The sequence below is a fragment of the Megalopta genalis genome, chromosome 9, assembly GCF_051020955.1.
Source record: "Megalopta genalis isolate 19385.01 chromosome 9, iyMegGena1_principal, whole genome shotgun sequence".
NCBI classification, from domain to species: domain Eukaryota; kingdom Metazoa; phylum Arthropoda; class Insecta; order Hymenoptera; family Halictidae; genus Megalopta; species Megalopta genalis.
Window position 1 is genome coordinate 16,785,187 of NC_135021.1, and position 22,331 is coordinate 16,807,517.

Genomic DNA, 22,331 nt, shown 5'->3' on the forward strand with positions numbered 1-22,331 from the left:
GATGATAATACCCCTAATGAATGAAAGGCGCGGTCGTGACTAGTAGGAATTTCTCGTATGTATAATAAATGGAGAGGATAGCATTCTATGTTTCTTAAAGGGATAGAATAAAACTTCATCTCTTATTGTTCGTTGGCGAACGTCTTCACAAAAACAGAAATGAACGTACAGCGAACCTTTGCAACTTGCTCGCCTCGACTCAACTTTGAACTCGGAACAGCAGCCTCGATTCTCTATATTTTTAGCCGGGGGCATTTGCATCGGCCTGCCGTTCAGATTCACCGCGACGCGGTGGGGCGAAACTGCAAATGCAAAAGCAAATTTTTCTTCGATCTTGACGCGTGGAACGCGAGTGATCGCACACGGGGACGGTCCGAAGTCGATCTGTCGACCTTTGCTCGCCGTTCCTTACCCCGGACTTTCTGAAAGGCTACGCCAATGACTATCAATGACGATCACTTGTACGCTCGGCTCGCGAGACGACGCACGTACACGCGGCCAACACACGTAGACGGTGAGCCGCATCGGCGTGTATCACGTTCGTTGACAACGTTGTCAGTCGTGGTTCGGTCGCGGTTCGGTCGCGAGTCGCCGTCTCAGCGAGTGTCCGTTCCGCTTCGCGAGAACCGAGAGAAAGAATTCGCTTTTCAATTTTCCCGCTGATCAGGGCAGGCTGCTGATCTATATTGTCGAGGCAACAACACGTCTGCCTACAGTGTACACCTTCTACCTCAAGTTCGCCTAACCATGGCAGCGCGCGAGCTGGTGATAGCGGCCCTGGCCGTGTTTATCGCCGGCTATCTGCTCATAGGAAAACGCCGACGATTCGTTTACGCGCTATACAAGACCTTGCCCAGAGATGTACTGTGAGTATTGTTCGAAAAACTATTCGCATTTCGGCATCGAATTTCTATCTTCTCTATCTCTCTCTATCTCTGTCTCTTCGTTTCTATCGTGAAACTGTACACGAGCATTGTTCTGTAATTCGATCGGATAAATGGAGAATACACGGAAATTTTGCTGTTCCCTGTCACGTGCAATTTTACACCATTCCGCGAGCATTATTGACAGGACTACGCTCTGAAACTTCACAGCTCGAAATTCATATACTCTTCCTCTTTCTTTCTTGGTGAACTTGTACTCGGTGTCACGATCCTCCGAAGATCGTCTTCTGGGTACAGTAACGTCTCTCCAATCGACGCTCAGATTGTCCAGAAAAATGGACAATTTGGGAAGAGGAGATACGATTATTCGAGCCATGCGGTTTGTCTTTACAGTTAAGAATCGTCAACAATTATAAAAGCGAGTCACGAGGCTTGAATAAATTGTCTTCCCAAATTGTCCATTTTGTTGCGTCCAGAGACAAGGGCCATAAAAAGGTCCCACCATTGGGGAAACCCTCTCAGGCCCCAACAAGGGTCAAGGCAGACACCCCCCTCCAAGGGGTGATTCGTGCCTTGACCAATAATAAACAATCTACCTCCATCCACGGGTGCTCTTCCACGACTTTCCAGCGTTGGAAGAGCATTCTTCCGCCAGCGCTCGCAGAGAGTACAACACAAAAAATAAAGTTCTCTAAGACTACTAGAGACCCTTCCACGTCATTAATTTGCCGTAGGAAGCGCGAATCGAGCGTACAATAGTTCGGTCGCGCATGTACGTTAGGCGACTAAACTACGGACAAAACACATTTTTCTGCAGAATCTGAGCGACAGTTAGGGAGACATTACCGTAATTTGATCGGATAGATAGAGATGTTGTAAAGATCGTTTCGAGTTCGTGGATTGTACGCATTTATGGCAAAAACGCAGCTGTAACGTTCAAACGTTCGTTCGGATTGAAAGGATTATTCCAGGTACGATAAAGTTGTTAACATTTCGAGAGAATTTTCCTGTATGGAGGATTAAGTTACCAAGTTTCCGCGGAGTTAATTGACAGGATAAGAAGCTAATATTTCGATAAGTGTTCGAATAGTATCGAATAGTTGAATAGTATTTCATGATTTATATACGAAGAGACGGTCGCAGCTGGAGTTTGTATCGAGAGTGGCGCGGAGGAGGCGCTTATTGCAAATCTGTCGGAAGCACGTGTTCGGTTTTTGCTACGATGTTACGAAGTTCTGTGCGACTGTGGAATACAGAAGGCCGACGGGATTTGCGAAAGGAGTAATTTGATTCATGATTCATAGAAAACGATGATTTACATGCAAATCGTATACAACGAACCCCGTTTCTACGACGCACAGTTCACTAATCTGCAATCTTATCTATTCTCAGTTAGCTGGCAATCCCACTCGACCTTTCTTAGAAAAATTCAAAGAAATCAACGTCGGTGTTTTTGCTTCACGATTGAAGCGTTATCGGCGATACGGATGCACGAACGTAGATAGAAATTATGATCTCGTTAAATCGATTCAACGCTCGACGCGTGATAATTTTAGTATTCCAAAGCGTGTTTCAATATCTTTCATTAACGAACTTTGATCTTCTAACTAACATCCTACTCCTTTTATTCCGATCGCAACTTTTTAATCGAAGACACGACCGCGTGAAACTCATAAAAAATGTTCTCGTACCGACTCCGATACCGTGACCAACGGTGAAATCGGCGAATAGTAGAAGGGTTGATCCCTCGCGTGGCAAGGCGTGTCTTCGAAAAACGGATGATCCGCGAATATCTTTCTGTACGAAAAATAGCGGCGTTTTGCAAGCGATTGGACGTCGCATCGCAAGGTTATCCGATGAAACGCGATCGAGAGTCCGTCGTCGAAAGGAGTCGAAGCGGAGGCGTCTGATCGCGTTTGTCCTTTCAATTGCACGCGTTTCGCGAACCGTCCCGATCGATTAAGGGTACGGTCACACGAGCGTTCGAATTACGACGGACGTTTCCGATGTTATCATAGAAACGTCATACATTGTTCGCAGTTCAATAACGAAATGTTAGAACTACCAGCACGGAAAATAACACTTGTTCGTCCGACTGCGTTCTTCAAGCTGTACATCTAGAACATTTTGTCATGTAAAAGGAGCCGCTGTTCGATCAGCACGAATGACAAAAAGACGAAACGACGGGATGAGTAGATCAGGTACAAGTGTTAAACACATGTCGCGGCATTGACAAACGGAGTCGTTAATTTGCAGACTGCAAAGTTCGGATCTAGTTTGAGAGATAAGTTATCAGTAGACCGCGGATTTTATTGATCAAAATGTGTAGATGAATAAAACAATGGAAATATTGAAAGAATTTAAGGATATCCATGTATTATTTCCAACGCAATTAAATGATCGAAGAAAGAAAGACATTTCCATTTGCCTCGTGCTTGTTGCAATCGATGTAGATAATAATGTTTATTTAGTAGATATTATTTATAGTAGTTCATTTGTAGATATTTTTTTTATATTCTATTTCAGTCAGCTAAATGGAGAAAAGGTATACAAATATGAACAAACTTCTGTGGTCCATGAGATCTCCACGCATGCTCGTTTTTGATAAGTTAGTACAAAATATTGCTAGCTGATCAACAGACCGCGAATCTTTCTGCAGAGAATTGTCTGCAGCCATTGCAGTATATAGGAGCCAAGGAGCAATTTCGTTTCTTTCCGAGATAATTCTAATAAGATGAAATTAACTTTTTGAGATACAGCTATTATTTTTTGTCATCGATGTATCGAATTCTGCTGATTAGTTGTCTTTAGTAAATAATGGATCGAGATCAGACGACGAATGTTTAATTCGACGTGCGTATCTGGCTGTACATTCTTGTGTTTTTCCAATCTGAATAGTTAGCGCACACGTCTTCGAATTTACATCGCTTCGAAATTCTTTGCGCAAACCTTGAATTTAGCGTACCCGTTGCATTACGCGGCTCCGATAAGAATACACAGGATGCAACTTCTGTGTCGTTGGATCGATGGTCGTCAATCGATGCCGTGGCACAGACTTTTCTGGCAGCTGCAGTCACACAGGCTTTTTCGGTGTCGACGCAAGAGAATCTTCGAAAACTCTATTGCTGCGCTGTGGGAGACTCTATAAACTTTTTCTGGCCTCTCTTTTTAATTTATGCTACCACTCGTATGCATTAGAATCGGTTTTTTTACGAAAACACTCGCATCTAACGTAGAAAGCGACGATCTCGTTCCCACAAAATTACCATAAAAACCAGTACGATCACCACTATGCCTCGCTCTCTTGAATCGTTTGCTACGTTTCGTAAAAGTTCTAAAAACAAAGTTCCCCTAAAAATCGGCAATTACCACTTCCACGCTCTTAACACATTAACACGTTTAGCGCCGACAATGAACCGCTAAAATTCCCACAAGGTCAAAGCAATTCAAGTAATTAAACCGAAACTAGAAAGTTGAAATAAGGTTATTATACTGGATAACATTAGAATTCCTTCGCATTGAAAACATTCTAATCAAATTCAGTTTGTTCGAATATATCAGAATGAAAATGAATTTTCAAAATTGGTCAAAAATTAGTGTCACTCATATGTGATTAAGTTAAGTTAAGTGTTAAATTTAATAAATTCAGTTTGTTCGAATATATCACAATGAAAATGAATTTTCAATATTGGTCAAAAATTAGCGTCACTCATATGTGATTAAGTTAAGTTAAGTGTTAAATTTAATAAATTCAGTTTGTTCGAATATATCACAATGAAAATGAATTTTCAAAATTGGTCAAAAATTAGTGTCACCCATGTGTGATTAAGTTAAGTGCCGCGGTTAAGTGTCGCATCGAACACGTATGGATGACACTAGTATTTAAAGTTCATTGTTATCGCGAACTAATAGTTACCATGGTTAATTTTAACTATCTACTTTTAGTTTCATTCATTCGATGACTTCGATATTGTGGGAATTTTTGGATATGATATTCGGCACTTCACGTGTTAACTCTTGTTAAACAACATGGACTGCCTCTGTATACTCTATATACAGTGATGCGAATAATTATAGACTGAAAGTAACTTTTACATTTTCAGTGACATTTAAACAAAAACTTGACAGAACAACATGCATGTACATATTTCTATATTAGAAATAATACAAAATAAAAATATACAGATATGATATTTCGTTTTCGTTCGGATATCGGTAACAACGTAAGAGTTACTTCGAGTCTATAATTGTGCGCACCACAGTTAATTAATTTCAAATTAATTTCTACGCTAATCATTTCGTGTTGTACAACTGCTATACGACTTAAACTTTCCAATTTGAATTCGATTAAATGGAATACTTCGATTCTGTCAAATATGTGATATTGTTGGCGTAGCGGCCGAAGTGTTGAAGGTGCGTTGCATTTATATGCGTGTCGGAACGTGACAGAAATCTACTATTGGAGGACGAACGCGATAAACGGCGAGTCTCGATCGGACGGTAATCGATCGGGCGCCGGAAGTACACGCGGTTTTTGAGCGGCGTTCCTCGGGCCACGCGATTTCCAGGCCGTTCACGTTGCATAATAACGCCGAACGAGCCGGGCATTTGGCATTGATTTCATCATAGCCGCAGAACCGTCCATTGATTGACACACCGTGTCCGTATTCTTCGGCATCGCGTGGTTGTGCGGCTGCCAGCCCGCACACATTCAACGGCGTCGTGTTCATCCCGCGCATTGTGCAGCTACGACACGACCATTGTATAGCCAATATGGAGCGCATGGAATTTAAACAGCCTGTTCAATGATATTGTTGATCCTGGGTTCACGCTCCAGAACTTGCCGTGCGAACACGCGATCTTTTGGAGGCCGAGTCTCCGAAAGATTTCGGCTGGAATCGCGCGGCTTCGAGATAAGCGATTTTGCCGGCAGGCACGAGTTCCACGAGCGTCGGCACGAGTTTCGTATAATAGAACGAAAATGATTGCACGCGTGCTGCTTCCACACGGAAACCCCTCTGATCTCCAAACGGAATTTGATTTTTTAGAATTTGGTTAGTTTTGTGTAGAGAACACTTTGTCGATCGACACGATCGTTGGTTTGTTTCGTTGTGAACAATAGATACATGAGCGTCGACGAACAGCTTGTTTGGATGTATCGTTCGATTCGATTCGATGACTCTATGAACACGTTTTAGACAAATGTAATTGTTAACTCATTACTAGACTGCGTATCTTTGTGCAGAATAAAGATTGTATTTCCATTAGTTGCAAGAAACAGGAACTGCATAGACATCTACTTTCGTCTCGATTAATTTCAGCAAGTTTTACACAATGTAATCAAATTGTTAAAAATCTTCTTAGTAGCATCATTTTTTTTCTGTTTCGCCTACTCGCTTTTGTTTAAAATGCATCAAATCCGCCGCCTGCTCGTTACATTGTACAATATATTCGTAATTGAGCTCCTGTTACACTCTTTTCGGTGTTAATAAATATTTACTTCAGTAACAATGTTTAATAAACATCGATATAGTATATATACTATATGTATCTAGCTATACTCACGCTAAATGACTCGGATGTTTGGAAGTTAGATTTTTAATAACTAAGTATTTGTAATGTAATCAAATTAATAACAAGACTCGAATTAGATGACCCGTTATTAAGATAATATTAAAAGTGATAATTAAACGTAAATCGTAGAAATTAAATAATTTTCATTGCGAGGCAAAAGGTTTTGTCTAATTAAGTTCCTCTGAGATTTTCTCGTAAATTGTTGCGCCGAGATTTAGTACGCCATTGGTTTGCTCACATTTTTGCCTGGCTAGCCGATGCGATAGAACAAGTCGTACAAAGCAATGGCATAAGCAGGATAATACAATTAGGAAGATAAATCATTGATTGTAGCCACTTCGTACGATCCGTATTACTGTGATCGCCAATAATGACGGCGACGTTTCGCAGCGAGGCTCGGCATGCGATCAAATATTTGCTCGATCCAGTTCTCTGACCGCTAAAAACTGGTGTACGGTCGAGATAAGGGCATGCCGTGCGTGCAGCGGGCGTTCAAAGCTCGCGTTTCGTTAAAATAACGGAGGGAGCTGATTAAACAATTTTAATCAACGCCGACGCTCTCTCGCTCCTGTTTCCTTCGTTAATTTGTCACGGTAATGAATCTTTTAAGAGGATTGATTAAACACCAGGAAAATCGTGTTGTCGCTTATTTTATGAAGTTTTATCATTCCGCGAGCGGACATACGTGCTATAATACCCGTGAAAAATTATAATTCCATGGAATGTGATCATTTTGCGGGAAGAAAGTCGCGCGTACGTGCGACCATGTCGACGAAAAAATTACGATATGCAAACAAACGTGACATTACGAATTTTAGAGAGCAAAGGAGAGATTTCAGTTTTAAATTCTAGCGATAATCGTGAAACGGTTAAACGGTGGAAAATGTCCCCACGTTCCGGCGACGATTGCAATTGATAAGTGTGCAATTACAATGACGTGCTCGTTACACGTGTCCTATCTCGCGTCAATTCCCTCGACCGTCTCTCATTTTCAACCGCAGTTGCGGATAAACTTGTGCGTACATTGTCCTGCGAAAGCGTCCTCCAACGATCGAATTTACACGAAATAATTGCGGGCAATTAAAGCGGAGTTCCAGATCATCGAATTTCGTCGACTGGAGGAGTTACGTCAGAATGGTGCGTCAAAGTGAAAATGAACATGGAATAAACCTATTTATATAATTGAGAATGTAAACAATTCTATTGGTGACGATAGCTAAACGCGGAGTGTTCAATCACTATGCTCATATCGGCAGTTCACAAACAAGTCGACAAAGAGAAAGATTGCGAGAAAAATTATGCAACAGATTAAAAGTCACGACGAACACGTAAATGTTGCGTTTGCCGGTGATTACTTTGCGTCAACAGTACTCTGTAATTAGATCAATCCGATCAGATATCGAGCGATTAGAGATATCGGACATTATTGATCGCTGACATGCGCGATCCTTGTCAACTCATCGATCAACCGAAGAACGTTTCAGTCCGACTTTCCCAGAACGAAAATTCCTGAAAAATCCACAGTTTTGTAATAAGGTAAACGGTTACCTTCGACAGATGACAATTTCGGTTTCCACGAGTTCGCGTGTATATAACCAGTGCCGGTGTCTTCAATGCAGCCCGTTTCGCAGGGATTGACGGATTAACTTACCGGAATCACGGCGAGACAAGTTCCGAGGCGGTTGCAACAGGTTGTCGAGAGTTGCAGTTCATTCGCCGTCCACCGTATCCCGAAGCACGTTTCATACTGAAGCGAATAAATCACGCTATTTCAAGGAATATTCAGTGACCACCTTTAATATTCGGATATCGTAAAATTTTTACTTTGAATTTTGTTTATGAAAGACAACAAAAATATGGTGTTGGTACTTAGTTAATAATAGTATAAATATGTATTATTTATTATTATAGTATATTTTATTATAGTATATTATTATATATAGTATATTATATAGTATATTATTTATTATAGTATAAATATGTATAACTTACAATATATGTTAAATAAAAAGTTTTGAATGAAACAATGTCTGATTTTAGCGTTATTTTAATATTCGGATACTTCGAAATATAGATGTGTGAATATTTGGTTACTATTAATCAAGCAAGTTATCCCGTCAAATATTAAATCACTTCTTAATTATGAAAAGTAAGAAAATAGTAATTTATATTTTCAAGTCGATAACTTATACTTTTCAGTCGCTGACTGAAAAACTAAATGAATTATTTGAAATAGTTGTTTCTTATTTTCATTCGAAATCAAATTTGCCCAGGTCTGTTATGTTTATATCTCCACCAATGTTACAACTATAATGTCTGCAACTTAATGGTGACGTATTCTATGTGCTCGTAGAACTGTTTAGGCCTCAACCGCGATTCTTTGAAAAAGAACAGGAAAAAAGGAAGAGATCTGTGCTAAATATGCCGGCGGCAGAATGTGCGACCGTGAAACTGTGTACAATGATTTAGCGAGGCGACAGTAGAGAATTTCTACATTCAAAATGTTTGCCGATGTCCAAGAGAATAGACGTATCCTTCCATTGCGAGTCTCTCTCTCTCTCTCTCTCACTCTCTCTCTCTCACTCACTCTCTCTCTCTCTCTCTCTCTCTCTCACTCACTCTCTCCCTCTCTCACACTCTCTCTCTCTCTCTCTCTCTCATTCACTTACTCACTCACTCACTTACTCTCTCTCTCTCTCTCTCTCTCTCTCTCTCTCTCACTCACTCACTCACTCACTCACTTACTCTCTCACTCTCTCTCTCTCTCACTCACTCTCTCTCTCTCTCTCTCTCTCTCTCTCTCTGAACAGTGACGCCTACTGGTGGGACAAATATCTGCGCGCGCGGCCTTGCACGTGAACGAACCGATGGATACCAGCGCTCATGCTTCTATTGAGCGCTATAACCATCACTGCTCGGAAAGTAAACGCCGGTCTCTTATTTGCCCTACTCGGGGTTAGGTGTACCCACGAAGTAGCTTCCGCCTGAGACCCACAAACCCTTTTTTTTTCGCTAATTTTTTGAGGACAATTTCCTTGGGACGCAGTGATCGCATTGCCAAAGATTCGTAATTTTTTAAGAAGTTTTTACTTGTAATTAGGACGAATGTTAACGCATTAACGACGGGAAACGAGAATTGAAATGAAAGGGAATCTGCTTCATTAAGTATCGCACAAGAAAAAAAATTCTATTCACCACATATAACTGCTGAAAATTTCAATGAAATATTATTAATCACAAAAATACTTGTCACATTTTTAGTATACACGTGTTGAAGGAATTCTACATCAGTAAAATCACCCGTTGTGTAGGAAAGTTTTAATAAAAATGCCCCGTCGTTAATTTGTTAATATAAATCGCGCTCAGTTGGCCTTTGTGGATAATGCGATGTTAATTTAATCCATTGCACTCGAAATTCAAACAATATTACAGTATTTATATGATATGTATATATGTATGTATATTTTGTATATTGTATGTATATTGATATGTATATATAGTTATGCAACTTAATAGTGACGTATTTTAGATATATATATAACTATATAGTTATGTATATGAAATTGAGCCTATTGGCCAGTAGGATACTTGCACATTTCACAATTTTTTAAAATATGAACGGATGTGATACCGTCGAAATTAATTTTAAACGTGGTGTAACAATTTTCACCGGCGCCTCATTCAGATCACGTCCAATTTGTTTTTGCATCTGATTATGAATCTGTCAAGTTGGTTTTTTAGAGATTTTTACATTTAGAGAAATTGTTTTCGCGAACTGTGTCCAAACTGTTGACACTAGATTGTGCATGCATTTATGTTAAAAATGAGTAGATAAAATACAATACACTGACACTCTTAAAGGAATTCGACGATCCGTCAAACCCGTTAGAATTATTCAAGATAGGAATAAGTATCTATCTAATTCTTTTTTCTTGCAGTCGACGTACAACATTTTTATTTCGCGTAAAGATCCGCGGTCTAGTTATCGCTTATTTCTTTGTGAATTTGTTCCATGTTTTCTAGAACTAACTAAAACGAAGACAATAGATGATATCTCCTCCAGTGAACTCCTGCAATAAAATTCTATGCGTTAACAGGCACTTACGTCATATAGGACAATTAAATGAACACCGCTGGCAAACCTTTATTACTGAATCGTGGAACTTATTACTGCATTCATGACGAAACTCTTCGAAAAATCATAACACGCGTACGTTTCATTTAGAATAGAATAAAATTCCAATTTAATTTATTTGTGATAGAATGACGCCAGAGAGAATAATGGCGAATACTTCGGTGATCGAGTGTTCGCACTTATTTCTTAGTAAAATTTTGATTTTACTGTAAAATTAAAGACTTCTTTAGTCAAGGATTATGTGTATATACTCTAATTGAAAGACATTAGAGAGAGAGAGAGAGAGAGGGGGTGAGGAGTGTAAAGGTTAAACGATACGACGGGGGATGGTAACAAAGTTTGCAAATAGCTGGCAATCTAGAGGTGCAGATGAGTCGACACCGGGGTTAATGCATACCAACGAAACCGCAAGCGGTGTACCGCAGCTACAGGTTATCCTTCTACCTACCACGCAGCATGTTTCGTTATTTTATTTGACTTCATTTAATCACCGTGGACGCGTTGAAAGGGGCTGCCGCTGGTGTCGTATGCTCACCGTAGCACGGGAGCTTCGACAAAGGCGTAATCTTCCAGCGACAATGCGTCGGTACCATCTTTCCACACTTCCCTTTTGAACTTCTAATTCCTTTCCTTAACGCCCCTGTACTTTCATTAATTGAAACAGCACGCGTGAAGCTCGGTCAAAAAAATCCAAGTATTCAAGAGTTCTCGTTTTTCTGTTGGAGACTCTCTCTCTCTCTCTCTCTCTCTCTCTCTCTCTCTCTCTCTCTCTCTCTCTAGAATTTCTTACTGAAGGAATCCTTGAACGATTCTACCAATAGTTAATAGTCTATTAACCAATAGTCTAGACAGATGCAATACATTTTTATGTTGTCTACTAGTTAATGGATTATATAATTATAAATATAATTATAAACATTTCAAAAATTATATTTTTATATGATACAATAATTTTCTTCAAAATTTTATTATTTTCATAATTATATTTTATAATTTTATCAAACTTTTTATAATTAATAGTCTGCTAATTATGAGCAAAAGAAAAATCTATTGCACGTGTTGCAAGATATGGAAACCGTTTAGGCACATTTTCTTCTTTCTTTAATAATTTCAGTAGATTGGAGGTAATCCTTAAATACCCTCCAACTCTTTTGATTGTTCTACTGTTTCAAATTGCAACAATTCCTTTCCATCATGGTTGTATAAGATTCTCAGTCTATTAACCCTTTGCACTCAAAGCTATTTTAAGTCTAAATCGAAAATAGATCTTCTGACTTATATGATTTCCATTTTATATGACTTAGTGCATTATTTTATGCGTATGAAATTGAGTCTTGTGACTCGCACAACAGTTACACTTTTTAAATAGTGTGCAAAGGGTTAATTGAGCCAGATTTAGGGACCCCGAATTGTTCATGTATCTCAAATTCTTTTACGAAGATAATAAAAGTGTATCCATTCAGATTTCCAGCTATTCTATAAAAACGACCAATTTTTCTGACGCATGGAATTTCAAAAGAACGTAAATTACAAGTACACAACGATAATTGACATCTAATCGGCAAGTTGCCGGATCGGTGGTAAACGCGATCAGAACGGCAAATCAGAATTTTCAGCCACCTTCGGCTAATAGTACCGCAATCAGAGAAGTGTCAAAGGAGCAATGACGGAAAGGTTGTGATCGTGTGACACATGTCATGCGCGTGTCCAGCCGCGATATTAACCAATTGATTCCAAGAGGAGAGGATGTAACATTAGGGGAGCGTGGTAGGGGAAAGGACACGTTACTACCGAACCAGAAAATATATGAGCGTCGTCATCGGCCGTACCCCAATTCCCTTCCCATCTAATTGTTTCATTGAATCCTTTTCCGACTGACCCCTTTCCCATAACAGAAATGTGTCGTGTAAAATCTATGGGATTGAATCTATTCCAACCGTCATTAATTCTAATTCTCTTACGACTTCGCCGCTAATATCGTTTCATAGAACCAATTTCCTGGCAATCTTCGCGCCTGCGCATTTCTAGTCTTGCAGTCAGATAATGTTCTCTATGGTTAATCTGTTCTCCATGATATCTGACTAGGTCAGGATTCGGTTTTTCAGAAAGTTTTTACTTATAGTTTCGAAGATGAAAATTGTGACATTTATTCGGTTTCTGTATGCAATGGAAAGAAATAATAATCGGGCGGAAGAAAAGTAAATGCTTCGTATGGGTAACGTAATTGTAATGTAACAATGTTCGATATTCATTTGGGTTTGTAACATTGAGTGATCATATCTATCATCTCTTGAATATGAAGCTATCAATTTTTTTTCAATTGCCGCCTGACTGCGCACTAGAGGCGTCAAATGAGGGAAAAATATTCCTTCTACATTATCAACAGAGTGCGGATTGTTATGCATTTGTGGCTAACTAATAGCATTTTTCAATTAAGTGTTGCTACAACGAGTCAGCATAAGAGATTCTTCTCTCAAATCTAAAATGAAATTGATGATAAAATGATTCTTTCAAATCTGAAAATGGGAAACTGTGTAAAGATCTATAGTTTAATTATCACACACATGACATTTTAGTTCACATAACAACTAAAATGGTTTAATATTCTAATTTAGATAGTAGCCGTTACTTTTTCTACGTACATGTAATTATTTATTCAATTAGAAAATAAGATCAATTCGCTACAATAGTTTAAGATAATTATTTTAATTACAAGATAATTAATTTAATTACAAGACTATTTTCTCTGGCTACAGGGGTGCGTACAGGTTCATCCGTGTCAATATCCTTCTATGGTGGTGGGAAACGCGGCAGCTCACGGTGGCGAAGGTGTTCTCCAGTTACGCGACCGCTCATCCCGAGAAAATCGCCTACATCTTCGAGAACAGGGAATGGACCTATCAAGAGGTAAGTTCGCAATCTTGCCGATGATCGAATGATATAATTTAACCGATGCAATTATTTCTGACAATTAAAACTGAATTTCTGCGATTATTGTATATTCAGACTACGAAATTACGTACACCTTAAATTTTCAATTTCTACATCACGAAATAGACTTCAATTTTGTGGAATTTTTTAGGCTTTTCAATTGGCAGTTCAACGTGTTAAATATTTCATATAATTATTGAAGAGTATACAGACAACGGCGAGTAGTGCAACTCGATTCAAATCTGTTAACCCTTTGCACTCGAATGACGACTCGGAGGAGAAAGTAATTTCTACATTATTAAATTGATTTATTTTTAACGAGTTGTTCAATTCGTACGCACGCGATACAAAAACAATACAAAATCGGAAACTATACTTTGAAAGAAATAGTTCCGTTTTGAAGTTAAAATAGCTTCGAGCACAAATGATTGACATTATAATTATGTTTTTTGGTCTACCCAAATACATTAAATTCTCTCTAATCTAGCTTGTAAGCAAAAATGGATAATTTGGGAAGAGGAGGTACGATTATTCGAGTTGTTGACAATTGATAACTATAAAAGGCTTGAACAATCGTATCTCCTCTTACCAAATTTTCCATTTTTATTTCCAAGCTGAGCGAAAGTTCGGAAGAATTTACTGTACTTTAAATAGCAAATTTTTGCGAATTTTATTTTCTCGATGATTGTTACTATTCAATGGTATTATTAAATGGCAATGCAGCTGGAAGAGTACAGCAATCGACTAGGACGATAAAAAGTAGCTTCGAGCACAAATGGTTGACATTATAATTATGTTTTTTGGTCTACCCAAATACGTTCAATTCTCTCTAATCTAGCTTGTAAGCAAAAATGGATAATTTGGGAAGAGGAGGTGCGATTATTCGAGTCTTTCGGCTCGTTTTTATAGTTGTTGACAATTGATAACTATAAAAGGCTTGAACAATCGTATCTCCTCTTACCAAATTTTCCATTTTTATTTCCAAGCTGAGCGAAAGTTCGGAAGAATTTACTGTACTATAAATAACAAATTTTCGCGAATTTTATTTTCTCGATGATTGTTACTATTCAATGGTATTATTAAATGGCAATGCAGCTGGAAGAGTACAGCAACCGGCTGGGGCGATACTTCATTTCGACGTCATTGACCAGAGGGAGCAGGGTCGCTTTGATCATGGAAAGTCGTCCCGAATACGTGGGCACGTGGCTTGGCTTGAGCAAGGCTGGGTACGTGAGCGCGCTCATCAACACGAATCTTCGTCACGAGGTGTTGGTGCACAGCATGAAGGCGGCCGACTGCAAGGCAGTGATTTTTGGCGCGGAGTTTGCAGAGGGTAAGTTCTGCGATCGCATTAGTCGGTGGATAATCATTGAAGAATTAAATGGGGTAGATGACTCCTTATCGATCGCATTAGTCGGTGCATAATCATTGAAGAATTGAATGAGGTAGATGACCCCTTACCGATCGCATTAGAACGCGACTGTTGTATAATAGGCATTGTCAACCAACGTTTATGAATATAACATTAACGAATATTTACTAGTGATATCGTTGGTGTTGCTGGGTTGTTTTTCAATGTTATAAGCTAACAGTTTCAGTGTAAAGCGACTTCATTATTGTTTCATTAATTGGCAGTTCTAAATTTTGTATTTTATGAATATAACATCAACGAATATTTACTAGTGATATCGTTGGTGTTGCTGGGTTGTTTTTCAATGTTAAAAGCTAACAGTTTCAGTGTAAAGCGACTTCATTATTGTTTCATTAATTGGCAGTTCTAAATTTTGTATTTTATGAATATAACATCAACGAATATTTACTAGTGATATCGTTGGTGTTGCTCGGTTGTTTTTCAATGTTAAAAGCTAACAGTTTCAGTGTAAAGCGACTTCATTATTGTTTCATTAATTGGCAGTTCTAAATTTTGTATTTTATGAATATAACATCAACGAATATTTACTAGTGATATCGTTGGTGTTGCTGGGTTGTTTTTCAGTGTGAAAAGCTAACAGTTTCAGTGTAAAGCGACTTCATTATTGTTTCATTAATTGGCAGTTCTAAATTTTGTATTTTATGAATATAACATCAACGAATATTTACTAGTGATATCGTTGGTGTTGCTGGGTTGTTTTTCAATGTTAAAAGCTAACAGTTTCAGTGTAAAGCGACTTCATTATTGTTTCATTAATTGGCAGTTCTAAATTTTGTATTTTATGAATATAACATCAACGAATATTTACTAGTGATATCGTTGGTGTTGCTCGGTTGTTTTTCAATGTTAAAAGCTAACAGTTTCAGTGTAAAGCGACTTCATTATTGTTTCATTAATTGGCAGTTCTAAATTTTGTATTTTATGAATATAACATCAACGAATATTTACTAGTGATATCGTTGGTGTTGCTGGGTTGTTTTTCAGTGTGAAAAGCTAACAGTTTCAGTGTAAAGCGACTTCATTATTGTTTCATTAATTGGCAGTTCTAAATTTTGTATTTTATGAATATAACATCAACGAATATTTACTAGTGATATCGTTGGTGTTGCTGGGTTGTTTTTCAATGTTAAAAGCTAACAGTTTCAGTGTAAAGCGACTTCATTATTGTTTCATTAATTGGCAGTTCTAAATTTTATATTTTATGAATATAACATCAACGAATATTTACTAGTGATATCGTTGGTGTTGCTGGGTTGTTTTTCAGTGTGAAAAGCTAACAGTTTCAGTGTAAAGCGACTTCATTATTGCTTCATTAATTGGCAGTCCTAAATTTTGTACTTCATGTAATCCAGAGATTTTAATTATTCGCCGTACTGTCGTCAATTATAAATCTTACATTTGTAGTTTTATTACATTGCTCACATAAATATTACATGTACATATTACATTGCCAGGACATTCGCCTAAGCTAAAGTCCACAGAATATTCATATGTCTGACTTCAATCGGTTCGCTGTTTGCTTCCGTCATGTCTGCTCGTTCAGATGCGATAGTAAACCATGAATCATGTGAATAATTAATTCAACGGATGTTTACCTATCGCAACGTTCAGTTATTGTTTCCTCCAGTCTCTTCTCAATGATCCGTCATCTATGATGAATATTTTAATCTCTCAGCAATATCAAAACATTTATCATTTGCACAATTGATTTTTAACACTTCTGCGTACTACCGCGTCATTTTAGTATTTTAAATATATCCCTTGTTCTCGATAAGAGAAAAGAGAAAATCTCTGAATAAAACATGATCGATTCGAAGAGGGAAACATCGCGAAAAGAAATGTTTTCGAAGTCTTACATTCCGAGGTTCTTCAGAGTAATCAACATTTCTCTTTATCGGATGAAGTTAAGATCGATGGAGTTACCGATAACGTTAAGTAGCAACCTTGAGAATGGAAAGTGAAACAACCTACTTAATCATATTCATCGAAATAGTCATATAGAACAAAGGTACACCATTTGAAGAGCCTCGTGCAATGATGCAAGATATACGTTTAAGAACATCCGTATTTCTGAAACAACAATACCGTGGAATTGAATAAAATTGGAAGACAAATTCTCCTCATTGTTCGAGTTGCAAATGTGTAGCGATTTTTGATGGTTTCTTTCAGCAATCCGTGACGTCAAGGACAAGATCCCGGACCTGACCTTGTACCAGTGGTCGGAACTGTCGGATACGGAGTGTTTGGAGGGTGCGATCGATCTGAACACAGAAGTCCGCAATGTTGATCCGGCGCCTCTCGTCGAGGAGCTAGCTCGCGGTACGCCCCGCGATAAATTGATCTACATCTACACGTCGGGGACTACCGGCATGCCAAAGGCAGCAGTCATCACTAATCTAAGGTACGATTCTCCTTGCTTCGCTAATATTGGGAAAACCAAAAGACACAAGATAATATTATAAGATTGTAATTTCATTATAAATTACAAATCTTCGGTTATTCGACGTACACATCGATATTATCGTGGCAACCTTTGGATCTGAATTAGTCTTTCGATAGAAGATATAAGGAGAAACAATGAGTCCCGAGTGATTAAGCAACGTTGGCGAAGAGATCTAATCGCTCGTTGAATAGTCATGTACGAATGCATTGCGTTTGGATTTTTAATTGGGTATTAATAGATGACGCGAATGTTTGCGGTGAGTCATCGATTACAGCAGCATTTAGATAATGATTCGTTGATCTAACAGCTGACCAAACACAAGAAGGAGAATCTATTAATTTACACCTTTCGAACATTTTCCGCGAAATTCTCTCGTATCTATTATAATTGCTTATCACACACAGGGGGGGTTCCCACTGAAAAAAACTGACCTTCGGCATCGACTAAAAAGTATGTCGCCTGAATGTAAATTACGCCACGAATTATGATGTTCGAAACTTCACAATCCTACGAGGCCGTAGTTATTTTACGCGATACTAAAAAAAGGAATTTAACGAGCAGTGTAAAAATAGTTCGATCGATAGCGTTAATTACCATATGAATAGAATATGATTTTTAAACGAGTGCTCTTTTATAGGTACATGCTGATGTCGTGCGGAGTTTACTACATGTTAAACCTGCGCTCGACCGATCGAATTTATAATTCGTTGCCACTCTATCACACCGCGGGCGGATTAATCGGAGTTGGTCAGTCATTGTTGATGGGCGTGACGGTGGTGCTACGAAGGCGCTTCAGCGCTTCCAAATTCTGGCCGGACTGTGTCCATTATGAATGCACTGTAAGGTTGCCCGGAATGAATTTTAATTCGAGCCCTAAGTCCAGAAACGTGTATTCTCAGGTCACATCGAATCGAACACTCAAAGTTGAATCTGTCAACATCGATCTGCCATAAATGCCTGCATACTCGCAATTTCCATATCAGAAGTTGTAAATCCGCGGGAATTGATTTTAAAAGGCCATAATTGCAAAAAAGCCACTTGAGCAATTTCTCGAAGTAGAAGCAAGATAAAATGATCATAAAAGATTGGCGTGCTGCTAAAGATTCGTTAAAAATTAGTTATCGCTAATGGAGTTGCATTAAAATCGTCGACACAGGTTTTATTTGAAATCTCTTTCTAAACAAATTTCTTGATACTTCAACAGCACAGCAGAAAGGTCCCTACGATCTCGAAAATATTGTTCAACAATTGTTTCAAATAAATTCATTCAACCCAATCCATCGCCGATGCTAAGCAGAAATTTGTTAACATTTGATACGAGTAAATTATGAGCGATAGCACGATGACTGGTTAGAAACAGCTTCTGTGATCAATGTAAAAAGTTTCCAATTGCATGTGACTATTGTTTAATCGCAGGTCGCTCAATACATCGGTGAAATATGCCGATACCTGCTCATGGTCCCGCCGAATCCCTGCGACAAGAAGCACAAGGTTCGCCTGATATTCGGGAACGGGCTCAGACCTCATATCTGGAAGCCCTTCATCGAGAGATACAATGTTACTCAAATAGGCGAATTCTATGGTGCCACGGAAGGAAACTCCAATCTCGGTATTTCAAAATATTTCACGATTCCTACGTGAATTCACCGTAACTATGGGACAACTAGAAATTATTTCCTCGTTGTCTTTTACAGTGAACATCGATAACAAAATCGGCGCCGTGGGATTCGTACCACTCTGCGCGGGCTCCCTATACCCAGTGGCTCTATTGAAAGTCGACGAGGAAACTGGAGAACCCGTCAGAGGACCTGACGGCTTGTGCGTGCGTTGCAAACCTGGTGAGCTCGTCGAATATTTTCTGTCACCAATGTTCATGGATTGCATTGGACCGAGTCGTTTACACGCGCAACGGAATTTGGGGAATTATGAATTCTGTGATCGAAGCCTCCGATAATTGAGATTCTACTCTTTCAGATTAGTACAATGAATAGTTTGAGACGTTTATTTGTGTTGATGATAAGAGGAACAATGGAAAAAAAGCGACGATAGATTATAATTAACCCTCGAACGGCGGACCATTCTCACAGCTGTACCATTGACGATGTTTATAACAATTCTGAGCTTTATTCAGAAATTTTTCGAAACATACTTTTGAAGATTTTTTGTGGAAGCTTTATTAGTTTTTCTCTTCTTCCTAATGTAACACCGTGTTACTTTATTTAATCGCCGAAAATTGAGTAATTAACCCTTTGCGCTCGAGTGGTGACCCCGATAAAAATGTTATGTCACGTTCCAAGATAATTTTAATATTGTCAGAGTTTAAATTAAAAGTATTGTTAATAGTGTAACTGTTGTACGAATCGCAACGCTCAATTTCATATGTATAAAATGCGCTTTGTTACATAAAATGGATATACTGTAAGACAGAAAAAGTGTTTCAGATTAAAATGGTTTCGAGTGCAAAGGGTTAAATGAATGATTCGAATACCCTGGATCAAGATTGACCTAGCCATCGCCTTGCCAGTTAAACTGACCGGTTTTTCGTTATTTATTTTAAAATTGTTGGAATCGTAGAGACACTTTCGTAGAAAATAATTGATTCAAGTTTCTTAAGTCAAGCGTACATTGTAATAAAAATGCGGCAAAATTTAAATAAATTCGGTCGTGTTTAAGCATCTCACGTCAGTTACCATAAGTGCTCGTTCGGTTTAGCGTTAACATTAGATTTACGAAGCACTAAGGGCAACTATTTTATATTAGCTTATAAAATTAATGATAATTTATTTATTTGAATCTTTCGCGCGATTTCAACTTGTTCTAGAAATCTGTTTTAGAAATTATTCACAAGTGTATCATTACATTTGTAATAATCGTAAATTATCAGATTTTTGGAAGGTGTCATTTCGACTGGTCCCATAAACTTAGTGTTAATCAAATTAGATATTCTGGTCGAAAGTTGAATGTTCCACTGATCTCAAAAGGCCGACAGTAAATTCGTTAAAAGTTGAAACATTGTACTCGTTTCTCTCTCTCTCTCTCTCTCTCTCTCTCTCTCTCGATATGATTAGAATGAAACGTTGATTTTGTTTTGCTGTTGTGTTGCAGGCGAGCCAGGCATCTTCGTGGGCAAGATAAACCCAAAGAAGGTACTAAACGACTTCTGCGGTTACGCGGACAAAAAAGCGTCCGAGCAGAAGATCCTGCGCGACGTATTCCGGAAGGGCGACCGTGTCTTCAATTCTGGTCGGTGATTCGTTCAAACAAAAACGGTTTGTTTCGTAGGACGCCCCGAGCGATGATTAAACCGCGTTTTTCGCAACAGGTGATATTTTGGTAATGGATGAATTGGGCTACTTCTACTTCAAGGACAGGACCGGTGACACCTTCAGGCAAGCCTATTCACTATTTCCATGATCGTACATAGTCTGACCAGGACACGGTTAAATTCGCAAAACAATGTCGTTCCGAAATTGTAGCCTACTAATTGCGGAAAGTATACGCTCCGGTGTTATCCACTTTTCCCAACGGTTTTAACGAGTTTTGTAACAATTGTAGGTGGCGTGGCGAAAATGTGGCCACCTCGGAAGTCGAAGCAATCGTTAGCAACGTGATAGGGCTGAAGGACGCGGCCGTTTATGGCGTTGAGGTGATTGTCAGAGGGGGAACAGAAATCATATTTTAATCATTCGTTAATGATCTTTAAATGTCTCGTGTGATCGCTAGATACCTCATGTCGAAGGGAAGGCCGGTATGGCAGCCATTTACGACCCGGAGAATACATTGAACATCAAGGAAATGGCGGAAGGAGTGAAGAAAGCACTGCCGTCTTACGCCAGGCCTCTTTTCGTTCGGGTTCTGTCGGAATTGCCAATGACTGGTAATTGTCTTTCAACGATCGTTCAACGTTAACCCTTTGCACTCGAAGCCGTTTTAACCGTAAATCTGAAATCATTTTTCTCACTTACAGTATTTACATTTTAGACGACAAAGTGCATTTTACGCGTGCGAAATCGAGTCTTGCGACTCGCACAACGGCTACACTTTTAACAATTTTGTAAATCTAAGCTTCGTTAACGTAAAGATGATCTTAGACCGTGATCCGACAAATTTTAGCGATGCCTCGGAGTCGCCACTCGAGCGCAAAGGGTTAATAATATTCTTTATAAAATCGACGGGACTGACAATTTGCTTCCTTAGGCACGTTTAAGTTGAAGAAAAAAGATCTCAAGTTGGACGGTTTCAATATCAAAAAGGTAATCGTTATCGCACTCATTCTCTCTCTCTCTCTCTCTGTCCCTATTCTTCGCACATAAATATTTACGTATCCGAATGTTTGCTCGCAGATAACGGACACAGTGTATTTTCTGGATAACAACGGCGTTTACGTGAAACTCACGGAACAGCTTTACAATGACATCCTCGAGGGCAGGGCTCGGCTATAAAACGAACTGAACTTTTCTAGGAACGATGGTTTAATTCCCGATTTTTATACAATGTCTATTTATTGATAGGGAGGAGGGGGGGGGATACGTCGAATCGAAGTGTTATCGATCGATCAATTGTCTTTCGGCACGACGGAACGTTTAACCAGAAATTACATCGAGAAGATTGCATTTATACATATTTTTACACCTTCGTCCCACAGTCCGGGGAATCCCGCAGATCTTCTCAAGAGGGCCTGTGATCCGCTCAACCTCATATCCTTGTAGCATACTAATTGTCCCGTGTAATACCCAGTTCCCTCGAAAACTTTTTAACGGCAATTGTAGATAAAATACTTCGCGAAGAGAATTCCTACATAGAGATGTTAAGACTATCGATTATTTTGTAAGGAGAAATCCCGAGGACTGCGATTGTAGAATGAACGTTGTAAAAACGAACGACAGATCACATTTTAATAAATTGTTCCCTGTTAACGAGACGTTGCACGAT

At 38.8% G+C, this 22,331-nt stretch overlaps 1 protein-coding gene across 1 annotated transcript; it reads left to right on the forward strand.

The window, feature by feature from the left end:
* The first annotated feature begins 466 nt into the window (after positions 1-466).
* On the forward strand, positions 467-22,320 carry Fatp3 (Fatty acid transport protein 3). Its single transcript, XM_033477897.2, has 13 exons — positions 467-866; positions 13,350-13,500; positions 14,620-14,857; positions 17,126-17,357; positions 18,037-18,238; positions 18,816-19,008; positions 19,094-19,237; positions 20,505-20,642; positions 20,722-20,788; positions 20,955-21,045; positions 21,123-21,276; positions 21,597-21,652; positions 21,743-22,320. Exons 1-13 carry the CDS (start codon positions 748-750, stop codon positions 21,839-21,841), a joined length of 1,884 nt encoding a protein of 627 aa, XP_033333788.2. The 5' UTR covers positions 467-747; the 3' UTR covers positions 21,842-22,320.
* Positions 22,321-22,331: the final 11 nt, after the last annotated feature.

Coding starts and splice junctions, on each gene's coding strand:
- Fatp3 (XM_033477897.2), top strand. CDS start 748: ATGGCAGCGCGCGAGCTGGTGATAGCGGCCCTGGCCGTGTTTATCGCC. Junction 13,501..14,619: donor GGGAATGGACCTATCAAGAG/GTAAGTTCGCAA, acceptor ATGGCAATGCAG/CTGGAAGAGTACAGCAACCG. Junction 17,358..18,036: donor GCAGTCATCACTAATCTAAG/GTACGATTCTCC, acceptor GCTCTTTTATAG/GTACATGCTGATGTCGTGCG.